Source organism: Lactuca saligna, chromosome 8 (genome assembly GCF_052625555.1).
Source record: "Lactuca saligna cultivar CGN05327 chromosome 8, ASM5262555v1, whole genome shotgun sequence".
NCBI classification, from domain to species: Eukaryota; Viridiplantae; Streptophyta; class Magnoliopsida; order Asterales; family Asteraceae; genus Lactuca; species Lactuca saligna.
The window spans coordinates 242,407,612-242,429,806 of NC_136424.1; the positions used below are offsets into that span (position 1 = coordinate 242,407,612).

General features: G+C 34.9%; 1 protein-coding gene and 1 long non-coding RNA gene across 2 annotated transcripts; both read right to left on the reverse strand.

The window, feature by feature from the left end:
• Positions 1 to 198: 198 nt before the first annotated feature.
• LOC145011619 (uncharacterized) lies at positions 199 to 1,536 on the reverse strand. The gene is made up of 5 exons (XR_013664184.1): positions 1,040 to 1,536; positions 801 to 855; positions 644 to 737; positions 528 to 561; positions 199 to 446 (listed from the first exon to the last, which is right to left on the reverse strand). It is a non-coding gene; the product is annotated as an uncharacterized LOC145011619 (long non-coding RNA).
• A 2,649-nt stretch (positions 1,537 to 4,185) lies between these two features.
• Positions 4,186 to 6,653, reverse strand: GAPC1 (glyceraldehyde-3-phosphate dehydrogenase C subunit 1). The gene is made up of 9 exons (XM_078967767.1): positions 6,520 to 6,653; positions 6,387 to 6,419; positions 6,189 to 6,289; positions 5,543 to 5,758; positions 5,292 to 5,438; positions 5,044 to 5,202; positions 4,825 to 4,967; positions 4,555 to 4,728; positions 4,186 to 4,470 (listed from the first exon to the last, which is right to left on the reverse strand). The coding sequence occupies exons 1-9, from the start codon at positions 6,521 to 6,523 to the stop codon at positions 4,422 to 4,424; spliced, it is 1,026 nt and encodes a 341-aa protein (XP_078823893.1). The 5' UTR covers positions 6,524 to 6,653; the 3' UTR covers positions 4,186 to 4,421.
• Between the last annotated feature and the right edge of the window lie 15,542 nt (positions 6,654 to 22,195).

The window sequence follows — 22,195 nt, forward strand, 5'->3', positions numbered from 1 at the left end:
ATTTGCAAAACATGCCTTGAGAAATTTTAGTCTAAATCCAATGGCAACAACTGGAAACGAAGACTTATATCAACAATTTAGGTGAAGAGTCTTCTAAAAAGGGAAGTCATGAAAGCTGTAACCATTTTGCCTTAAAAATGCAACCTCATGCCTTGCTTCAAAACATTGTATCTTCTCCACCCAACAGATGACACCATGTGCACACTAAATATTAATATCACTTTACTGGAATTCGGCAAAATTAAGTGTGTGATCTTTTATAAGAAGTTGTTTCACAAAAAAATTGTCAAAAAAGTACAATGAACTTTTTCCAAGATGGGTTCATTCATCATTTAGACGTGGAATCAGATGCTTGGATTTTTGGTCACTCTTTTTGTTTCATCTTCACGCTTATTTCCTTCAATTAATTGGTTTCAGCATACCTGCTAACTATTTCTATTCCCAATCTGTAAAGGTTATCAAGATCAATCAACATGAAAAAGACAAAGTATAAAATCGACATGATTATTAAAAAGAAAAGCCATTACCTCAATGAGGCGACATGTTCAACTTTTGCGAATTCTACAACAACGAAATCAGCAATTTTGATGTTACGGGTGGATATTGATGACAATTTTAATTACTAATTAACCTAAGTTCATACCTTTCAGTTGATATCCACTTCCCATTAATCTATCAAAACATAGCAGAATCACTGGTAGACTTTTGGTTTTCAACTTCTTAAGCTACAAATCTAACTGCATAGAACAAATAATCTGTCAATTCAGGGGTAATTGGGTTAATAAGCTTCTAGTCGTTACCTTATTGTTCCAAGATATCCATTTCCCTTTCAACATCTTTTGATATGCACCAATTCTGCCAAATAATAATAATAAGGGTGAAGAGGAACATATGATCGATTGAAAAGGAGAAAAAAAAAAAAAAAAAAAAGGGGGGGGGGGGGGGGGGGGGGGGGTATTCCAATTCGAATTCCTTGAATCTTACGTGCGATCAATGTGATCGAATCAGAAGAAGAAAGAAAAGGAAAAAAAGAGCGAACCTGGAGCTTGAAAAGAAGGAGGGTGTAATTTTGGGTGATTGTAGTTTGTCGATGAAGAACATCGCCTGGTCCATGATTCGATGAAACAATAGAACCGATTAACAAAATTACTTAAAAGGGTACCTTAATCGAAGGTATCTCAGCCATTGGATCAACAGAAGCAACTATTTATTCCAACAATTGTCAATCGACAACTCTCATTGAAGCAATTACATTGAAATTCAACTCTTTATATATAGACAAGACAAATGACAACTCTCATTGCAGTTCTCAATTAAACCTATTTGCGGTTAAGGGCAAAAGTCGGATGTGTGCTACACTTCAATGCAGTTTCCAAATCAACTGCTTCAACAGCCAATCATGGGTAGAGAAAGAATCGCGGGGGGAGAAGAACCAGGAAGGATGAAGTGCAAGAAACCGCCAAAATGGAGTTTATGCAGACGAGATTGAAAGAACGTGGAGTTTAGGGGGTGTTTGATAAAAAAAAAATTAAAAAAAAAAAATTGCTTATGGCTTATTTCTACAATAAGCTAATTTAAGTGTTTAGATAAAATTTAGCTTATTAGGTTAAATAAACTAATTTTAATAAGCATCCCTTCCCATGCTTATTGCTTATTCCCACCACAAATAAGCTATAAGCAATAAGCTAAAAATCTAATCCAAACACCCCTTTAGACAGCTGAGATTGAGGACCACGGTTAGACTTACGGTCGTCAATAGTATTAATAATTACAGATCAGTTAATTCACCTTTTGATGGGATACGGAATTGGAGAAGAAAAGAACACACAAAAGAGATACATGAGATTAAGGCTATTAAAAATACGATAGCTATACTAGAAAAAGATGCAGAATCACGTGCTCTCACCCCCAATGAACTGCTGATTAGGAGTAATGGCCTGCAAAAAATTTTAGAATTTGAAAAAATGGAAGTTATGAACATGAAGCAAAAGGCGAAAGTGAAATTGGTGGTGGATGGGGACGAGAACTCAAAGTTCTTTTGTGGCTATGTGAACAATAACAAAAGAAAAAACAGAATCACAGGTCTAATGGTAAACGGGAGGTGGTGTGCTGGAGTCAAAGACATATAAAATGAAGCATTTCGTTTTTTCCAATTTAAGTTTACAGAACAATGGACCTCACGTCCAAAACTCACAAACCCCAACATTCGATCTATAGATATGATGGATGCAATACGTCTTAAAGCACCTTTTTCAATTGATGAAGTCAAGAAAGCAGTTTGGGCTTGTGGTGGAGACAAGGCTCCAGGCCCTTATGGGCTAACTTTTAAATTTATCAAGAAATATTGGGCCCACTTAGCTACTGATGTGATGAGATTTGCACAACACTTTGATGCTACTGGCACATTAGGGCGTGGATGCAATTCTTCTCTAATCACGCTTGCTCCTAAGGTCCAATCTAAAGAATCTTTCATCCATCCTCAAGTGCTTTCACGTCTCTTCAGGTTTGAAGGTTAATTTCCATAAATCTAAAGTGTCCGGTGTTGGAGCATCAAACATCGAAACATCACAGTGGGCACATATCCTTGGATGTGAGTCTGGATCCCTTCCCTTCACTTATTTGGGGGTTCCGGTTGGTGCTAATTTGAATCTGAAAAAACACTGGAGACCTATTATTGAGAAATTTAGATCCAAGCTATCTCGATGGAAATCCAAAGCTCTTTCATTCGGAGGAAGACTAACTCTAATCAAGGTAGTCCTTGGTAATCTCCCGACATACTACATGTCACTTTTTAGAGCTCCAATTGGTGTTATGGAGGAATTAGAGAAGATCCGAAGAAAATTCCTTTGGGGTGGCAACGAGGAGAAAAACAAAATACATTGGGTCTCTTGGGAGAAGGTCATTGCGTCTAAAGTTCTTGGCGGTTTGGGGGTAGGCTCAATTCGCGCCCTCAATATAGCACTCCTGGTTAAATGGTGGTGGAGACTTAAATCTGAATCATCCTCACTTTGGGCTAGAGCTATCATCGGACTACACAACTTGAAGAACAAACCAACTGATTACCTTGCTAAAAAGAAAATAACAGGAATTTGGAACAATATAGCTGGAGTGAAAAAAGACATTGAGGCAATGGGTTTTAGATTCAATGACATCTTTCAACACATTGTAAAAACGGGTAACAACACACAATTTTGGCATGATCTTTGGACAATCTGAAAAGTTAAAATTGTTATACCCTAGACTGTATGAACTCGAAAAAAAGAAGTCTTGTATGGTGGCTGATCGAATTACTCTAGGTGGAAACAACTGGAAGTGGAAGTCAGATCCTATGGTTGTTGGGCTGTCCACTAACTTGGAGAATCTCACCAGGTGTATTTCTTCTACGAACCTCCAATCGGGTGAAGACCAAATTCGCTTGCATATTGACGTCTGATAGGAAATTCAAGGTGGGTGTCTTGAGAAAAAAGATTGAGAAGAAACCATCACTCATTATTAACCCTCTTCAAATCGATTGGAGTAAGATCATTCCAATAAAAGTAACCACTTTCATTTGGCGGGCTGCTATGGGTAAGATACCCTCAGCCATGGCTCTATCCCACAAAGGCGTTAATGTAGACACGTAGTATTCCTGCAGCTCTTGGTGAGATGATAGATAGATATACTTGGGTGGTGTGGATTTACATCAGGTTAATTTTCAAAGTATTTGAGGAGGTGATCCATTTTGCAGCTAACCAAGGTAGAAGCCGAAAAGAGAGGGATAGTATCACTGCAATTTGCTATGATGAGCTCCTTTGGAACTTATGGAAGGCTCGAAATGATCGGTTATTCCAAGCGAAGTTTATTTACCCTTCAAGGGTAGTGGAAAATATCAAGTGTATGTGTAGAGGCAAAAGAAATATGTGTACTTCAAAAGACTTTTGTTTTTCTCCATTTTGTGTTTGAAAACTTTGTTATGTTCTACTTTTACTTCTCCTCTATAGTTACTTGCTATTTGGGTGAGTGTTTATAATATTATTGGCTGTTTCCAAAAAAAAAAAAAAAGTTAATTCACCTTTGATGAGATTTTGATTTATAAAAATGTCACGTAGCCTCTTTGTCAAAGTCACTTGGTGGTAAAAAGATCTCTACCAAATAGACAATAGACAAATATCAACCAAACTGAATCATATTTCGAAACAGATACAATTGAGAAATGTGTTTTTTACTAAGAAATAAACAGATAAAAAGCTCGAAACAAAAAAGTACAATCGAGCATACTAAAAAGCCAAAAAAGAAGTCCCGATCATCATCCTCAGGACATTACATGTACCAACGTTATTCCAAAAATCTCTAGTAAAAACCTTCCACAAAAGATTTCCATTATTCAAACTCAAAAAACAAAAAACCAACACATTCCGCAATATTTAATGCTTTGCTTTAATCTACGCCTCAACAGATGCAATGTGGCAAATCAAATCAATAACACGTGAACTGCAAAAACGAATTAAATAAATGTCAATAACAATCCGTTCTAACAAAATAAAAAATAAATAAATAATAACCCCGTTTTCATACCTGTAACCCCATTCGTTGTCATACCACGAGACAAGTTTCACAAAGTTGTCATTCAAAGCGATCCCAGCCTTGGCATCGAAGATGCTCGACCTGCTGTCACCAACAAAGTCGGTGGATACAACATCCTCTTCGATATATCCCAAAATACCCTTCAATTTGCCTTCTGATTCCTCCCTAAATTACATAAATACCCCCACAAAGTTATTTCAAAATATCAGCATCGACTGAATTTATTTTATTATAATAAACTAAGAAAACAAAAACTCTTACTTAATAGCAGCCTTGATCTGCTCATAAGTAGCCTTCTTCTCAAGTCTAACAGTTAAGTCAACAACTGAGACATCAACAGTTGGTACACGGAAGGACATTCCGGTCAATTTGCCATTAAGAGCCGGCAAAACCTTGCCGACAGCCTGCAACAAGAGCAGGAAATGTAAGATTAGTTGGTGGTGGTGATGGTGGACGGAGAGTTCGCCGGAGAATTCTTACCTTGGCGGCTCCGGTGCTGCTGGGAATGATGTTGAAGGAGGCGGCTCTTCCACCTCTCCAGTCCTTCATGGATGGCCCATCAACGGTCTTTTGGGTGGCTGTAATGGAATGGACAGTTGTCATAAGTCCCTCAACAATGCCGAATCTGTCGTTAATCACCTGAAAATTGTACAAAGTAATTTACAAGGGCTGAAAATGAAACATAAACAAACTTGTGGGTTGGAATTGAAAATTGAAAATAAAAATACCTTAGCCAAAGGAGCAAGACAGTTGGTTGTGCAACTGGCGTTTGAAACAATGTTAAGCTCAGGTTTGTATTCGTTCTCATTGACACCAACAACAAACATGGGTGCATCTTTGCTAGGAGCGGAGATGATGACCTTCTTAGCACCACCCTGATCGTATATAAAACCAATAGAGAAAAGTCAAATAGTCAATCTATGATCTTCTTGTTAAGAAACAGAAAAGGTGTTTAGATTTAGATCAAATCAAGGCAGACCTTTAAGTGAGCAGCAGCTTTGTCTTTGTCGGTGAAGACTCCGGTGGATTCCACCACGTAGTCAGCTCCGGCCTCACCCCATGGGATGTCTTCTGGGTTCCTAATACCGAATACAGTCACAGGCTTGTCTCCGAAGAGAAGGGTTTTCTCATCCTTCACCTTAAGTTCATTGTGCTTCCATTGGCCATGAACACTGTCGTACTTGAACATGTATGTCTGCAAGTAAAATAAATGGATCGGTTATTATACAGATTCAATACTATATAAATCCATACATCTACATTCACGAGGTAAACAGATCTTGTAGTACACTGTGATAAATGGATTTTTGATCCACTGATAGAATAATCATTCGTTTCATTCGAGTAACTTTTTGTCATAAAAGGGAAAGAGATGATAGAGATTGTGACAAATACGCCGAAACATACTGAGATCACGCACTCTATTAACCCAGACATTGATAGTGTGTTCATTCAAACTACATCGCGTTCTAATACGTGATCTTAACTCCTAAGCATCAGTATGAATATTCCTGTTTGCAGCTTATTTAAGATCTATGATATAGAAGTGTTGATTAGCTAAAACCAATCAGTATAGATCGAATCGCATTTAACACTAAAGTAGCAAACCAAAACAAGCAGTATACCATGTAATCAGTGGAGATGAAAGGATCGTTAACAGCAACAAGCTCAACATCATCTCTCTGAAGAGCAACTCTAGCAACTAGACGACCGATTCTTCCAAATCCTGTATAATATCAGTCGGATCCAGTGAATCAATAAGCAAGAAACCAAAAGGAGCTCAAAAACAGATCAAACTACAATAAATAAACAAAAAAATGTACCGTTGATTCCGATCTTAATCTTCTTGTCAGAACCTGCAAGTTCAAATGAAGCATATAAAAGTTAGAATCGATCGAAAACATAGATGAATAGAGATGAGAATGAAGAAAACTAATCAAGGAACGACGGGATTACCCATGGCGATTGAGTAGAGTTTTGAAGGGTTTAGAGAGAGAAATAATGTATAGAGAGAAATGAGTGTGAGAATGATATGAAAGACGATTGGGGCAACTGGTATTTAAAGCTTCGGCGGATGAACCGAAGCCGTGGGTGAACGTGACAGCGGTTTCAATTTACTGTCTTGGAGAAAAAGAAATCGGAAAAATTTTGAGATCGAGCCGTTGGAAATAAAACGAATATTCCATGGATCTTTCTTAGGGTCAAAATTTGGTAAAATGTTAGGAAAATAATTTTTACTAGTCAAATTTGGTAAAATGTTGGGAAGATAATTGGGTATCCTTATAAAATATAAAAAGATTAATGTCAATTAAAAAAAGATTATCATCACTAATCGTCCGTTTATAATATTTTATTATATTAGATTGAAGGGTATTTACGAATAAGGCTATTAGGAACAAACAATTCACCGAATTGACCACGGTTTTAATTTTAAGGGGTGTTTGGGATTGCTTTTAGAATGATTTTTGATTTTATTTTTTTCAAAAAGTTAAAAAGATGTTTATGTAATAAAAAATTTCTTTTTAAAATGACTTTTTTGTATAGAGTAAAATGAGAGGTTTCAAAAAATACAAAAACCTAATTTTTTATGACTTTTGTGATTTTATATGTAAAAGTTAAACTAAAAATCATTTTGCTAATCCAAACATTTTATAAAAAGCTTCTTTTACAAAAAAGTTCTTTTACAAAAAGTCATTCTATAAAAAGGACTTTCAATGTTTAAAAGCAATCCCAAACACCCCTAAGAATTGTAACAATGATTATAAAAGTTATGTTTGACACATTATAAATTATTTTATTTTTTAAATTATTATAAGCTTATAAACTAGTTAATAAGGTAGCTTTTTAAAAAACTACCTAAAGTAGGTTTTTCATAACCCTTTTGAAGATTTCTATGTCAAACATAGTCTAAATCCTGAATACTATGAATATCACATTCTAAAACATTCGGTTTTTTTGAACTATTAGAGAATCGGTGGAAATTGACATAAAGTAATCAGGAATTTGACATTACGGACTATAAGGTTGATTGATTCTCGTACTTTCAAAATTTTCAATTATTAAAAACACAAAGAAGATTACAATGCTAAAGATAGGTTTGAAGTAGGTTATCATATTGGAGATTGTAAACGAAGGTTAAGAGCTATAAATGATAAGATTACAAAAAAAAAAAAAAAAAAAAAAAAAAAACAAAAAAACAAAACAAAACAAAAAAAAATCAAGTTCTTCAGTTTATGGATAAGTACACCTGCATCTTCTCATCGCTAAGCCAACAAAACTGTTTCAAGTCACTTCATGAAGGATATATTGGTTGATAGTATAAGAAACATGTTGTATGGAAAATCGATCATTCGAACTCTCAATGACTAGTGTTTAGTGTTTATTCTTCCTATTGCAAATCAAGACAGGTGAAATATACCTATTGATGAATAAGGACCCCTTTAAGAAGGTTTTTCAAGACCATATGTATATTAATTTTTAAAATCAAGAAAAAAATAAATCCAATAATGGTTATCTACATTAAGATGGATGACAACCATCGCTTAGAATACTTTTTCGCGGCTATCATTTGTGTGGTAAAAACAAATTTCCAAATACTATTTGTATTTTCATTGAAATATATTGATGTAATTAGTTTAAATTATGTCTGTCCACTTATCGTAATTGGCAATGTTTAACTAAACTATAAATACTCAAAACTATATTCCTAGAGTTTTCCACATATGATAACAACCAAATACTTCCACTAGCCTTCGGTGATTGAAAAATATAAATTAGAGAATCATATAATGGGGATATAGTTTAGCCATTCTATTGATGTTCCACCTTGTTGATTATGGAGTTTGGATGAGATCCTAACTTATATATTGTGAATTATGGATTTTCCAAACCCTAGTTGGTCATGGATCTAAATTCATACTCCATTTGATGTTTTGATAATAATACATTTTCATAATGGTATTTTATCACCAATTGATGATTAGAGTTAAAATCTATAAACATTAATGTCCTATTTGGTGTATTGATGTCTTGTGGAGTTTATATGAAGTTTAGATCTCAATGATAATCCGTGATTGAGTTATAAACCTTCATAACTTCCTTATTCCATGTAATTTAAGTTGTACGGATAGTATTCAATCCAATTGGTTTCAATCCATGAGTCATACATAATGATTTAGTGCAAATTGATTCTATGTGCTTATTAGCTTCTAGGTGAAGTTTGTGGAATGTTTTGGCGTTTGATGTTTATTATAAGGATATAAACCATGTGAGGAGCCTTTATTATGTAAATTTGAGTGTTTAAACATTAATTTTAAGTTTTTAGAGTCAATTAGTTCGGATTTGAGGTTCATATGCAAGTAGGATGGCTTAACGAGAATTAACCAAAAAAATGATTTGTTGTACAGGGGAAATGACGAGTCTAGTGGAGGGACACGATGCGTTGAAATGATATGTATCGTTTTTAACATTACAATTTATGTATGTTTTGAGTCCATTTCTTTCCTTTGGTCTCATTTGGCTTCCATAATTTATATTAGGACACTTAATGAGATTTGTGAACTTAGAATGATGGGGTGACCCAAATAAGGGTCATAAATATTGGAGAAGTATAGTTCAAAGTGAGGAATAGTGTGGTGTTGCAAAGAACTAGACCGAGGTGAGTTTACCTGGATCATATTGTGACATCCTCTAATTTTCAGATACAATTAAAACTTTTCTTTATGCTTTTAAAACCATTTATTTATATTTGCGAAAAATCCCAGTACAAAAGATCATTTTAATTACAAATATTTGTTTCCAAACTGTTAAAACCCTAAGGATGTTATTATATAATATTATCTGTTTATCTTAACATACAATAGAACCATATCTGGTTCGCACATAGCATGTTATGTGTGTGTGTGTGTATATATATATATATATATATATATATATATATATATATATATATATATATATATATATATATATATATATATATATATATAATCCAGTAAATAAGCATATAATTCACATAAGACTTCCAACATATATTTAATATTTGAATTAATACTTATATTCAATCTTGTTCATTAAAGGGACTATGCACTCACTTAACAAAGTGTTTGGTGATTGGTGAATTGGACAGAGTTTATTCTTACACCTTTTTTCAAAACACCTAGATGTACATAACGCTAAGTCTTATCCTAATTTCATACTGCACGGAACTATTATGCTAAGGGTTCAAATTTCTCAACAATCCCAAAGTATACTTTTGGATCTAAATAAGGAATAACCATGTAGGATCATATCGGAGATAGGGTCCGTTTGATATACAGAGTATACTGTTTGGAAATACCACTTTAAACGTCTCACTAAATCTAGCCTAGACATCACTCCCATAAGTAGATTAATAAGTATAACGACTTGGAATTACTAATAAATCTAAATTATAGATTCATAATAACGATTATGACTATAATTAAAAGTTACAATTAACATGAACTAAGTGTAGATTAACTTATAGAGGCTCTTGATGAAAACCAAAATCTAAGCGGGCAGAATATTGACTCGAGATCTCCTACTTGAAGGCAATTACTCAGAAGAGTACTCAGGGGTGTCGCAGGGCTTCGTCGTAGGTCAGAAACGAGAGAAAATGGCTTAAAAGGTAAGATCTCTCAAGAGAGAAAGTGTGTAGGGGTGTGGAGATGAAAGCATATACGAATCCGACTATTTATAGGCCATAAAAACCTTGTGTGCCACATACACTACGTATGCGCGCTGCATAGTAGGACCTGGATGGCTCCATTAGGCTTCTACCACGTGTCGCATCGCCGTTCGCCTACCTCACCCCCTTTTAGAAGGTGACATGTGTCACACTCTTATGGAGCCACGTGTCGTGTTATTATGGAGCCACATTGACGAGTCTCTCGGAGGAAGCGGCTCCCGACCATGCCCTGTGGTACCTTCTTGTAGTGCCACGTCATTAGTGTGTGTGGCGCATTCACACGCACGAATTTTTTAATTTGCAAAACGCCATAAATTTTTCATAAAAGCTTCGTTTTTGACATTCTTTATATCATATAAAGCTCTTGATGAGATCTACAACTTTCATTAAAACTATGTTGGCTAGTTTTGACTTTATTTTTACAGCTATATTTTTAATAGGCTTAGACTGTTAAGATTTGTTAAAAATTCATAGCTCTCTCATATGATATCCATTCTCAACTTTCTTTATATCGATGGAACCATATAGACGAGGTCTTTAACTCTCGTTTAGATTGTTTTTCCTAACAATCAACCGATCTCTACTTCAGTTTGTGAGTCGTATGCTATTGCGCTGAAACTTCAAAAAACCATAACTTCCTCTTATGCAGTCAGATTTAGATATTTGATATATTCACGCTCTCGATTTAATGACTACTACGACTTTTGTTTAGATCACTTAGGCTAAAAATTAATATATCGAAAATTCACCTTTTACGATACGCAGAGTCATGCCGGTTTAATCCCGAAACTTCGAAGAAGCATAACTTCTTAGTACGAATTTGGATTTTAGTGTTCTTTATATACACGAAACCCTTTTCACATACACTATAACTCCAAAAGTCATTTTTAACGCTAAATATGTCTTAATTGACTAGCCCGAATCTGCGGGTGTTAAAATTATTTCCCTCTTGGGATGATTACGTCTCGGAATCATCAACAAAACAGGACTTGTATAATGAGTCTACATGTTACCTTTCCATCCTAAGTGGTAAATGTAACTCTTAATTCCTTTTTTATTGAGCTTCTAACTACTAGACTTCTTGACCACTGACGGTGTTGCATCTATTCTTCCTTATAAATTCGATCTCCATTGGAAGCTCCTGCTCTTTCTTAATCTAAATTAAGGTCCTTAATTAGACTATTGTAATAGATCGATGTTTCATGTCCTTAATGACCTTTCATCGATGATACAATGGTTATACTCAGGTCTCTTTGAGTCAGACTCTTAACATGAAGGATACATTCCTTTATGTTCTAACGTGATATAATCACAAGCACGTCTAGCTACAGGTTATGGCGACGGCGATACTTCTATTGATCAATTTGACTATCTATTCCTTCAATCTAAAGTTGGACGCTATGACAGCTTACTTTATAGATTAGTCGGACTTTATTTGCTTTGACCATTACGGTCGGAACATAAATCATCACCGAAACAAACGTAATGATGGAAATGAACAAGAATGAGTCCAATTACTAGTGCCTTAGTAACCTTGTGACTCCTCCCAATCCAAATACGAGTCTTGTGCTTCTGTGAGCATAGGCCCATACTACCTTCCACACCTACTCATACCCGTCCCAAAAAATGTCTCGTAGTTTTCCTAAGTTATTATTTCCTAAAGATCACAAAAGCAATTTAACACATATAGGTGTGTCCAAGTAATCACATACAACAAATTTCCTAGGCTCCACTACGATTTCTTCCATGCGTATCTTTAACTGCAATTCTATTTTCTAACCTTGGGTATAAATGCTTTCTCATGTAGTGTCCTGCTTACAAGGCACAGTATACCAGAATTTATTCTTAACCGGTCCATTATGTTGAAATCATAATTTCTTAATGCTACACAACGATGTAACTTAACTAGAAATTTTATAATTTTTGAAAATGATTACAACATTTATTTATACATTATGCCCCTTATATTGGCCTTTTAACTACATAGGATGAGTATTCATATATTGATCAAGCATTGTCCTACTCTTGCTTTACTGTAACGACTTCCGCTTCATTAAGGATCATTTTGTAGCTTTTACCCTTAGGATTTGTTGGTAGGATCCTTGGGGTATGATTCTCAGCTTTTAGGCACTTTGCCTTCTTGTGCCCTTTTTCTCCGCAACTGAAGCAAGCTTTTCCTTTTACTAGGCAATTTGTAGAGATATGCCCCGACTTCTTGCATTTATAGCAGACGATATAGTCGTCAGAATGCCTCTTATTGTATCGGTCACACCACTTTCCTTCCTAGTTTCTTCTAGACTCGTTGCTTGACTTTGGATACTTCTTCTTCTTGTCATTTTTGTTGTTGTTGCTTCCATCCGCCCTCCTCTTCTCACTGAATTCAAATTTGTTGACCGTCCTTTTCTTCATCATCCTTTTGACATACTTTTTTGTTCAGACGACCGCCTCAAAAGTACATGTCTACTTAATCGGCACAATGTACTCCCAAGGTAGCCCCGTGACATACATGTCAATCTTGGTTAGTTCTTCCGGAACAAGACATAGGGATAATTCCATTTTATCAGTGAAGGTGTTGGTATACTCATCCACTGACATGCTTCCTTTTGTCAAAGCTAGGAATTGATTCTCTAATTCCAACATTTTCTCAGCTGAGTAGAACTTCCTCTTGAAATGGGTCAAGAATTCATCCGAAGTCAGTTTTAGTTTCTTGTTGGGGCTTACAATATTCCCTAACGTGTTCCACCAATGAAGTGTTGTGCCCTCGAACTATCTCACATCATAGACGGTTTGTAGCTTGCATGTGCATCCGCACGTTATGAAATATGACCCCATTTGTGATATCCAATCATGACTCCTACGGGATCTTCCTTCCCATTAAATGATGATGGCTTGCTAGTCATCAAATCCTTATACTTGCAGTAGCCTCTGGTTTCATCATTTCTCTGGACCTCTATCACAACTATCATTTTAGCTAGGAAATTCTATTCTTGTGTAATCATTCAACCATTGTAAAACACATACTCTAAGTAAATATCACCCAGTGCTCATTTAAATTCACCTCTCATGTTCAACAAAGAGTTTGAAAACCCTAAGAATCCCGGTTTAAGTCCATATTAGAAGAGGATTTCCTTATTGGGCCTAATGGACCAATAAGCATTCAATTCAATGATTGCGGGCTTAGAAACCCTATTTGGATTCTAAATGGACCCAATTCACAAATCTATAACATTTTGTACCATTTGGGCGTAGAATGATTCATTCTAACCCTAATGGGCCTTATTGGGCCATAACTAATCCAATTAACCCTAGTAAGCCATAAATCCATTCTTTTATGCCATTTTGGGTCGTGAACTACCCTAAAGGCCCAATGGGCCGAAAAGTAGTTATTGGGCCTCATAATTTCGAACCAAGGCTAGAAATGGGCCAAGCTAATCTACCTTCCTTCTATTTAGCCTATTTTCGACCCAAGTAAAAAACAAAAAAGAGAAATGGCTAATTATCCAAGCCGTGCCACCTCACTAATACATGGAGGTAATCCATGCAAATTTCCCACTAAACCAAAACCTAATCCAATACATCTATGCATCAATCACATCTTAATCTCTCTCCCCTCTCTCTTTTTCTTCCTCTCGGCCGAAGGTAAGCACACACACATACAACAAACTCTCTCAAACACTCACAAGAACACTCCTTCCTTTCTTCTTAAATTTTCAATGATCTAGGGTTGTTCAAGAGGATTTCCACCACAAATCATCATTTTCTTGGTAAGTCCTTACATATCCAAGTGATATAACTTCATTCTCATGTTAGATCACTCCTTCTAAGCAAGTTTTTGGTGATCATACTCCTAGAAACCTCCTAAGTTCGAGATCCACTCAAGTAAGCTTGCTAGGACCAAAAATCTCTTCATCTCTTCTTCAAAACCGAAACATCAAAGCAAAGGTGAGTTCATACCCCCCTTGTTTTTAGTTTTTACATGATTTTTGGGGGAGAATACAAGTAAAATGTGTAGATCTATGTGTTATATGCATGTCTTGTGTGATTTCTTAGTTTATTTTGTAAAAATGTGTTAGATCTTAACAAATCTCAACATCTTAAGTAAAATAGAGTAAAGATCCATGAACTAATACACTTTTATACATCATATTATCAAGTTAAAAGTGTTTATATGTTGAAGATATAAAAATTCAAGGCAAAAACCTTGTTAAGGGTCAAAATTGTCAAGAAAACAAAAGATAAGGGCAAAAAGTGACATTTATGTTTTTATAAGGATCAAACAGGTCCTACTTGTATAAAAAAGGATTTTTATGATAAACATGCTTTCCAAAGGGGCAAAAATGTAAATTTTAGGTTAATGGGCCAAACGTTTGGGACTTACGGTTTTGCGCCCAAATTTGCGAAAAAATGAGAGTTTTGGGATTAAATGTTATTCGACCAAATTTTGAGTCATAAGTGTAAATAAACGAAATTTAGGGGTGAAAATAACATTTATTTCTAAATGGTACCAAAAATGTAACTTTTATCAAAATTTGGCTGAAAGTGTCAATTTTTACAAACAAGGGGCTAACAATGTACTTTTCTACAAAACTGGGCCATAAATGTCAAAATATAAATTTTTGGACTAAACCCGTGAATTTCTGAACATTTGGGACGCAAATACAAATTTTTATAAATTATGGACTAAAGTGTTATTTTTACAAAACTTTGGGCCTTAATTGAAAATTTGAGGCTTATTGACCAAGAATGTCGTTTTTACAAAAAGAAGACTTTTTATAATCAATTTGGTAAACCTCGAGTGTGACATCCCCATTTTCACAGCCAGAAAAAACCAATTTTGTTTATGCTTTATAAAAATCAGAGTATCTCTTTCAATAAAAATGTTGCAGAATTTGTTCTGAGAAAAACATGATAATTTCATTATCAGAGCATTTCCGAAGATATTTTTTTTTATTCCTTATAAAACATTTGGGATGTTATCGTCAATACATAAACATAAGCATAAACAGAACTTACATTCATTTACACTAGTGATCTATATATCTCCTTAATCTCTCAGTATAATGTAACTTCACATCGTTACCTGTGATACAAGTAAACTGAGTGGGTTAGGTTGGGAAACCTGGTGAGTACATAGGGTTTTCAACCCACAATAATATAATTATTATGTTTAATCATCAAACAACTAACCCAATTACCCATCCACATTATCATCTTTATTCCTAAGTACGTTCCCTAAGGATTTATCCTAAGGGTCGTCTCTTACATCATATTTACCTCTCATCTCCTTACATCACATTTCCTTATATGTTTGTTCCTAACAACTCTCCCTAAGGATCATCGCCAACATCGCATAGACAATATTGATTAAGGGATTACTCCCTCAATACGTGCCTAACAAGGGTTAGGGTATCATCGCATGAATACGTAGTTACAACATCGCCTGAATTCGTAATTCATAGTAAGGGGTCAGAGTATCATTACATGAATATGTAGTTACAACATCGCCTGAACTCATAATTCTTCACCTACAGGTTATGCGCCTGCTGGTGTTTCCATGGGGTTGTCTATAATAGTTTGTGGTCACCATCTTGATACTCTGGTAGATGACTACATCTCCAAATTGTCGGACAAGGTTATAGTATCTTTCATCCTACATCACCGATTCATCATCACCTATCTATCCTCACCTAATTACATCACCTATCTCTCATCATTTTATTTCATCACACATCAACTATTTCATCTACCCATGTTTTATCCCAACATATTTGTAGATATAAAATAAATATATAGTTTGAATCATTTAAGACATGTATAAAATCATTCATCCAGCATAGACAGTAAGTATCCAGATAATATGCACACATGGCACGCAACTTATATAAAATCCTTCATATCTATGTGTAAGATGAAATTAACTATGCACTCATTTGTTAAAGTGATAATTCCAAACTCGGACAGCGCTTCGCTTCTTAACAATATAATTTCCTTCGACGAAACCTAGTATTGTTACCACTAGATTTTAGTCTAATATTTACCGTGACTTATTATTAGTCTTAGCATTATTATCATTATTATAAGCATTTAAATAATATTTTCCAACCACTATATACAGACAGGGGCCAGACATAAAACACCGGAGGGCAGGACCATATTGGCATATAGCACTTCTAAAATCCAACAACTCTATGCGGCCCTTTAAACCAAATTCCCCGTACTGCGAGTGGTTAAAAAAATATTATAACGACACTTATATAACTCATAATAATAGCCCAAATAATTATTATAATGTCCTAATAACATTATTATATTATAAATAAAAGCTATATTAGAAATAGTTTAGGCGTAGCTCGCTTACACCGGGTTTTTATAAATAAAAAACGGGCTTCGCTGGAGCAGCGTTTCCAAGCCGAAAACTCTTCTTCTCGAAGCCGTTGGGCGCTCCGGGGTTTCCTTCTCGTGCTAGGGAGGTTCCCTAGACTTGGGGAGAGGGGTTTAGGGAGGCTAGAGAGAAGTTAGAGAGAGAAAGAGATGTTGTGGTGTGAAGAAAATATGAATGATTCATCTGTCGGCTAATTCTCATTGTATCTCAAATTTACAAAACTGTATTCGAATCGTCGCGCTCGAAAAGTAGAGACTAAGCTTCGTCCATATCTTTCGCATACGAGCTTCGTTTTCGACATTATTTATATCCACATGTTGGTATTTATGAGTACTACAACTTTCATTTAGACACTGTTGGCTAATTATCATTCTATCTCGGAATTACAAAACTGTATCGAATTCGCCGCGCTCGAAGAGTAGAGACTAAGCTTCGTCCATATCTTTCGTATATGGGATTCGTTTTCATCTGTCTTTTTATCGTTTAACTCCTATTAATGATATCTTCATTTCTCGTTTAGATTATTTTGGCTCAAAATCGACCGATCTAAAATTCGAATTTCGGGCTATGCACTACTATGTTAAATCTTAGAAAAATCATAACTTCCTCATACGAAGTCAGATTTGGATGTTCTTTTTATGCACACTCTCAGTTTAACATATACTACAACTTTTTTTATTTTGTCGTAAATTCACTTTTTTACGATTCCCAGTGTCGCGCCGGTTTTGCCGTAAAACTTCGACGGGTCATAACTTCTTCGTTATAACTCGGATTTTGGCGTTCTTTATATGTACAAAGCCTTTGTGACATATACTATAACTTGGTTATGATTATTTATTCTAAATAATGTTCAATCAAAAAGTCATTTTTGATGCTCATTATCTCTAAAGTGACTAGCCCGGATCTACGGGCGTTACATCGAGCTAAAATAAACAACGAGACAATAACGAATGAACGAAATACATCGATAATAATTTTATTGGGCCTATAATTCACATTACATGGCCAATAGGCCTTAAGGGCCCATTCAAGTGTATATTGAGCCCAATATCTTCCATGACATGTTTATTGGGCCTTGCGACCCATTTACATGTTAATTTGGGCCTGAGCTATGGGTCACATGTTTGTTGGGCCTTGGTGGTCCATTTACATGCCTATTAGGCCCAAATTATCCTCTTACATGTTATTGGGCCTTTGTGGTCCATTTACATGCTAATTGGGCTTGGACTAAAATTCACATGCTTAGTAGATCGTAACTCTATCCTTTACATAATTATTGAACTTCGTATACTTATATATGTACATTTTGATATGAAAACATGCAACATACACGTAAACATTAAACCCAGTGAAAAACATAACGAACATGAAAGGTTGAGAATCTAGTGAGACTTGTCGGTTGGCACCTTTGAGTGTACACTCGTAGCCTGTAGTTATAACCAGAGTTTCTTGGAGGTAGAGCAGGAGTTTGTGTATATATCTATACGAGGTAACCCCCCACGCCTTAGCTATTCGCTACAGCTAGACTAGGCCAGTCTAGGGCGACAACACCTTGAGCAAATACCGACATTTGGAAAAATCCCAAGACATGCAACCTATTCATTATCATGTATGGTTATAACGACTCATTTAGAAATCCAACACCAATTTAACATTTCGAAGATTAACCCTTCGATTGTGTCAATACAAAACAACTTATTTAACGATACAAGAACCTCGACATTATTATAAATCAGAATATATCGGATTTTCCAGGGAAATATTAATATTCAATTATCACTTACTTACAATACAAAGAAATCTAAACTATATTCATATATGTTACTACTATGAAATTCACACATGCATTTATACTTGATTTTCACATCATTTTCAGACATTTTATTAGAAAATATCGGATTTTCTGGGTTTTTACGAAAGATACAAAGACTTTTGTTCAAACATACTTATGAACTCACCAACATTATATATGTTGACCGTTTTCAAAATAACTTGTATTCTCAGGTAATCGTTAAGAAGGAATATTTTCAAGTATGTATGGACTTATTTTGTGTAACATCACTCATCGTACAATTAATACTTTGAATTTATGTAATTTATAACAATGTACATGATGTGAACAATGCTGGTTGTTATATGTAATGTTGGTGATGAATGTGTTATGTTTCATGTATATTCATTGTGATGATAATTCATTTGTTAGTCACACGAGCCCCCGGACGTTTCCGCCGTCTGGTTCGGGGGTGTGACAACCTCTAGTTGCTTTGGCCCTTGATAACTTTACGAGTCATCGTTATTTCCTTCTTGGACCGTCGTGGCATGCGAAGGAATCGATTCATTATTGACATTTTCCATTACTACTAGTGCTCCTACAATAAAATTAGCTAGTTCTTGAGATAAGAGCTCCCTAAGCTCATGTCGTTGTTGATCGAGCATTTCTTGCATCATTGCTTGAGCTTCATGCATTTCGATTTGAACAACAACTGCTCCAACATTCTGAGGTGTTGGAACTGCTTTGTTATTGACGACTCTACCACTCCTTGTGATTGTCATGATGTTCTATATACCCAAGCAAGAATTTAGCATATTAAGACGAGAATATAGGTAGGGAAGATTTAGATGCGAAATCCTCCTTATTACTCCGAAAAGTTATATGTCAGTTCTAATACCATAATTAAACATTTAGAAATTTGAACACATAAAATTCCTAATATTAGGTCAACAATAGACCTTAACTTTTCCAATACTTGGCAATCTAAGGTCGTCTATACACATCATTTAGCACATATAAGGCATTTCTAAAGTATGCTAGTGCTTAATATAGCAAATAAGGTATTTAACCTACGTTATGCTATATATATATATATATATATATATATATATATATATATATATATATATATATCAATTTCTTATTTAGCACTTAATTTTATCTGACAAAATTGCAAAAATGGTCCCTGTGGTATGCCTTTTTTGGGGGTTTTAGTCCAAACTACGATTTTTTTTTGCTTCGTGGTCATTTTGAACTAGTTTGTATGTGAAAATAGTCCCTTCGAAAACCAAAATGACTATAATACCCTTGGGGTATTTTTTTTTCATTTTTTTCATTTTTCTAAATTTAATATTTATTTATTTATTTTAACAATTAAAAAAATAATATAAGGATCCATCTCTCTCTCTCTCTCTCTCTCTCTCACTCACTCACTCTCTCTCTCTCTCTCTCAAAACAATTTCTTTTTCGAAACCCAAACCCAAAATTAAATTCAGAACTTGAATCATAGATAAAAAAAAATTAAAGAAATTTAGATCTTGAATCGTTTACATTCAAATTACTAAATTGTGTTATAGAACCTTGGTGGTTGACTTCTGATTAGTTTCCGGTGGAGGTCAACTCCTCATAAGTTTTTCACTTTTGAAGATGAACTTCCAATACAATGATTATTGATCTGAAGGAGGTGTAGCAATGGCTTTTTGTGTATTGGGTAAACCCCAAGAAATCGAGAATGGGCTCAATGATCAACTGTCTATGTTTGAATTGATTATAGATAGGTATGACAAATAAAAAAATCAATTTTGAGGCACTTCAAAAACCCATGTTCAAGAACCCAAAATCTTGACAAGAAATTGAAAATCCAAAAGCACACATAGTGATGAACACATACATGCAAAGGTCTCGACTGATGATGATGATGATGGTCCAGTAGGTTTCAAAAACAAGTCTTAGAAATGGATCTCGTTCATCATATGCATCGCCCCGATCGACAAAAATGGTTGTTAAGAAGGATTTCTTCATCTGGGTTTACAAACCTAAAGCTTGAAACCCCTTGAGATAACGTGAGACCTAGCGAGAATGAGACAACAACCATATTGTTGTTGCTGCTTCCGACTCTGTGGTGGCGAAACCGTCAGTGGCGGCGTAGAACGACTGCCGAATTTCCACCATCCACCATTGTTGCATCAATTTTGCACATTAACAAGTGATAAATCCAACTACAAGCACAATCAACGAGAAATTAGGAATATAAATAGGGAAATTGTACTTCAAATGACATCGTCTGATATCCCCAGAAATCGATCGTCTATTTAAGTCGATAAAAATAAAAAAGAAGAAGATAAACATGTAATGGCATCTTAAAGTTAGATTTGTTGGAGGAGGGTGTTGTTGAAGGAGGCAACTTCATCAAATCTAGGTTACAAGTTGTGTCCACAATGGAGGTTTTTTGGTAGTTCTCATATCCAAATTTAGATCCAAGAACTGAAATCGGGTGTGGGTTTTATTGTTTGTATTTAAGCTTTGAAGATCTGGGTTTATTCCTGCAGAAATAGGTTAAAAAATCAGATTGATGTGTTTGTCTGTTCTTGGCTTTAGAAATGAAGAACAAGTTTTTGGAGACGAGCATGTTGATATATATATATATATATATATATATATATATATATATATATATATATATATATATATATATGTGTGTGTGTGTGTGTGTGTGTGGGCCCACATTAATTAATTATTTTCTTTATCATTTAAATTAAATAGAAAAAAACATAAAAAATAAATCATAAGGGCATTACAATCATTTCAATTTACCGAGGGACCAAATCCGCAAAGAAACTAGCTCAAAAGGACCACTAATCCAAAAATGTCGGGGTTTGGACTAAAACCCCAAAAAAATGCATACCACAAGGACTATTTTTTCAATTTTGTCATTTTATCTAAGGCTTATATCCTAAAATATCCTTGTGCTTGTGTCTATTCATGTATACGATCTAAACTATCCTAAACACACACCTAACCATCATTGCTTAACCTCTAGGTTTAACTCTATAAATCCTACAAATTCCCAGTTCGCTTAAACTAAAGCTCTTATACTAACTGTGACATCCCCAAATTTTCAGAAACATTTAAAACTTTTCTTTACAATTTTATAATTATTTATTTATATTTGCAGAAAATCCCAGTACAAAATATCATTTTTATTACAAATGTTTGTTTCCAAAATGTTAAAACCCTAAGGATGTCATAATCAATACATATACATAATTACAACACAAAGACCTGATGGTCCTGCATTGTGACATCTCCAATTTCACGGCCAAAAAAGACCGATTTTGTTTATACTTTATTTCAAAATCAGAGTAACCTTTTAATAAAAGAATTGCGGAATTTGTCCCAAAACAATAATATGATAAAGATTTATCAAAAGCATTTCCTTAGAAATGTGTTTCATTAAAAGACTCGGTATGTCATGTTCGATACAGTACATAAGTATAAACAGTACATTATAAGCCTTACAACAGTTATTTACAACTAATGACCTATAATCCAAAAGTCCCTCATCATCATCATAATTATGCTCTGAGTCCACTACCTGTAAAACAGTAAGCTGAGTGGGTCAGGCTTGGGAGCCTGGTGAGCATATAGGGTTTTCAACCCACAATTAATAATAAATTTATTAAATTCATCGATCAACAATAAATTTATTAATTTCATCAAACCAACAATAACCCTGATTACCCATTCCCGTTATCCTCACTTTACGTCCCTA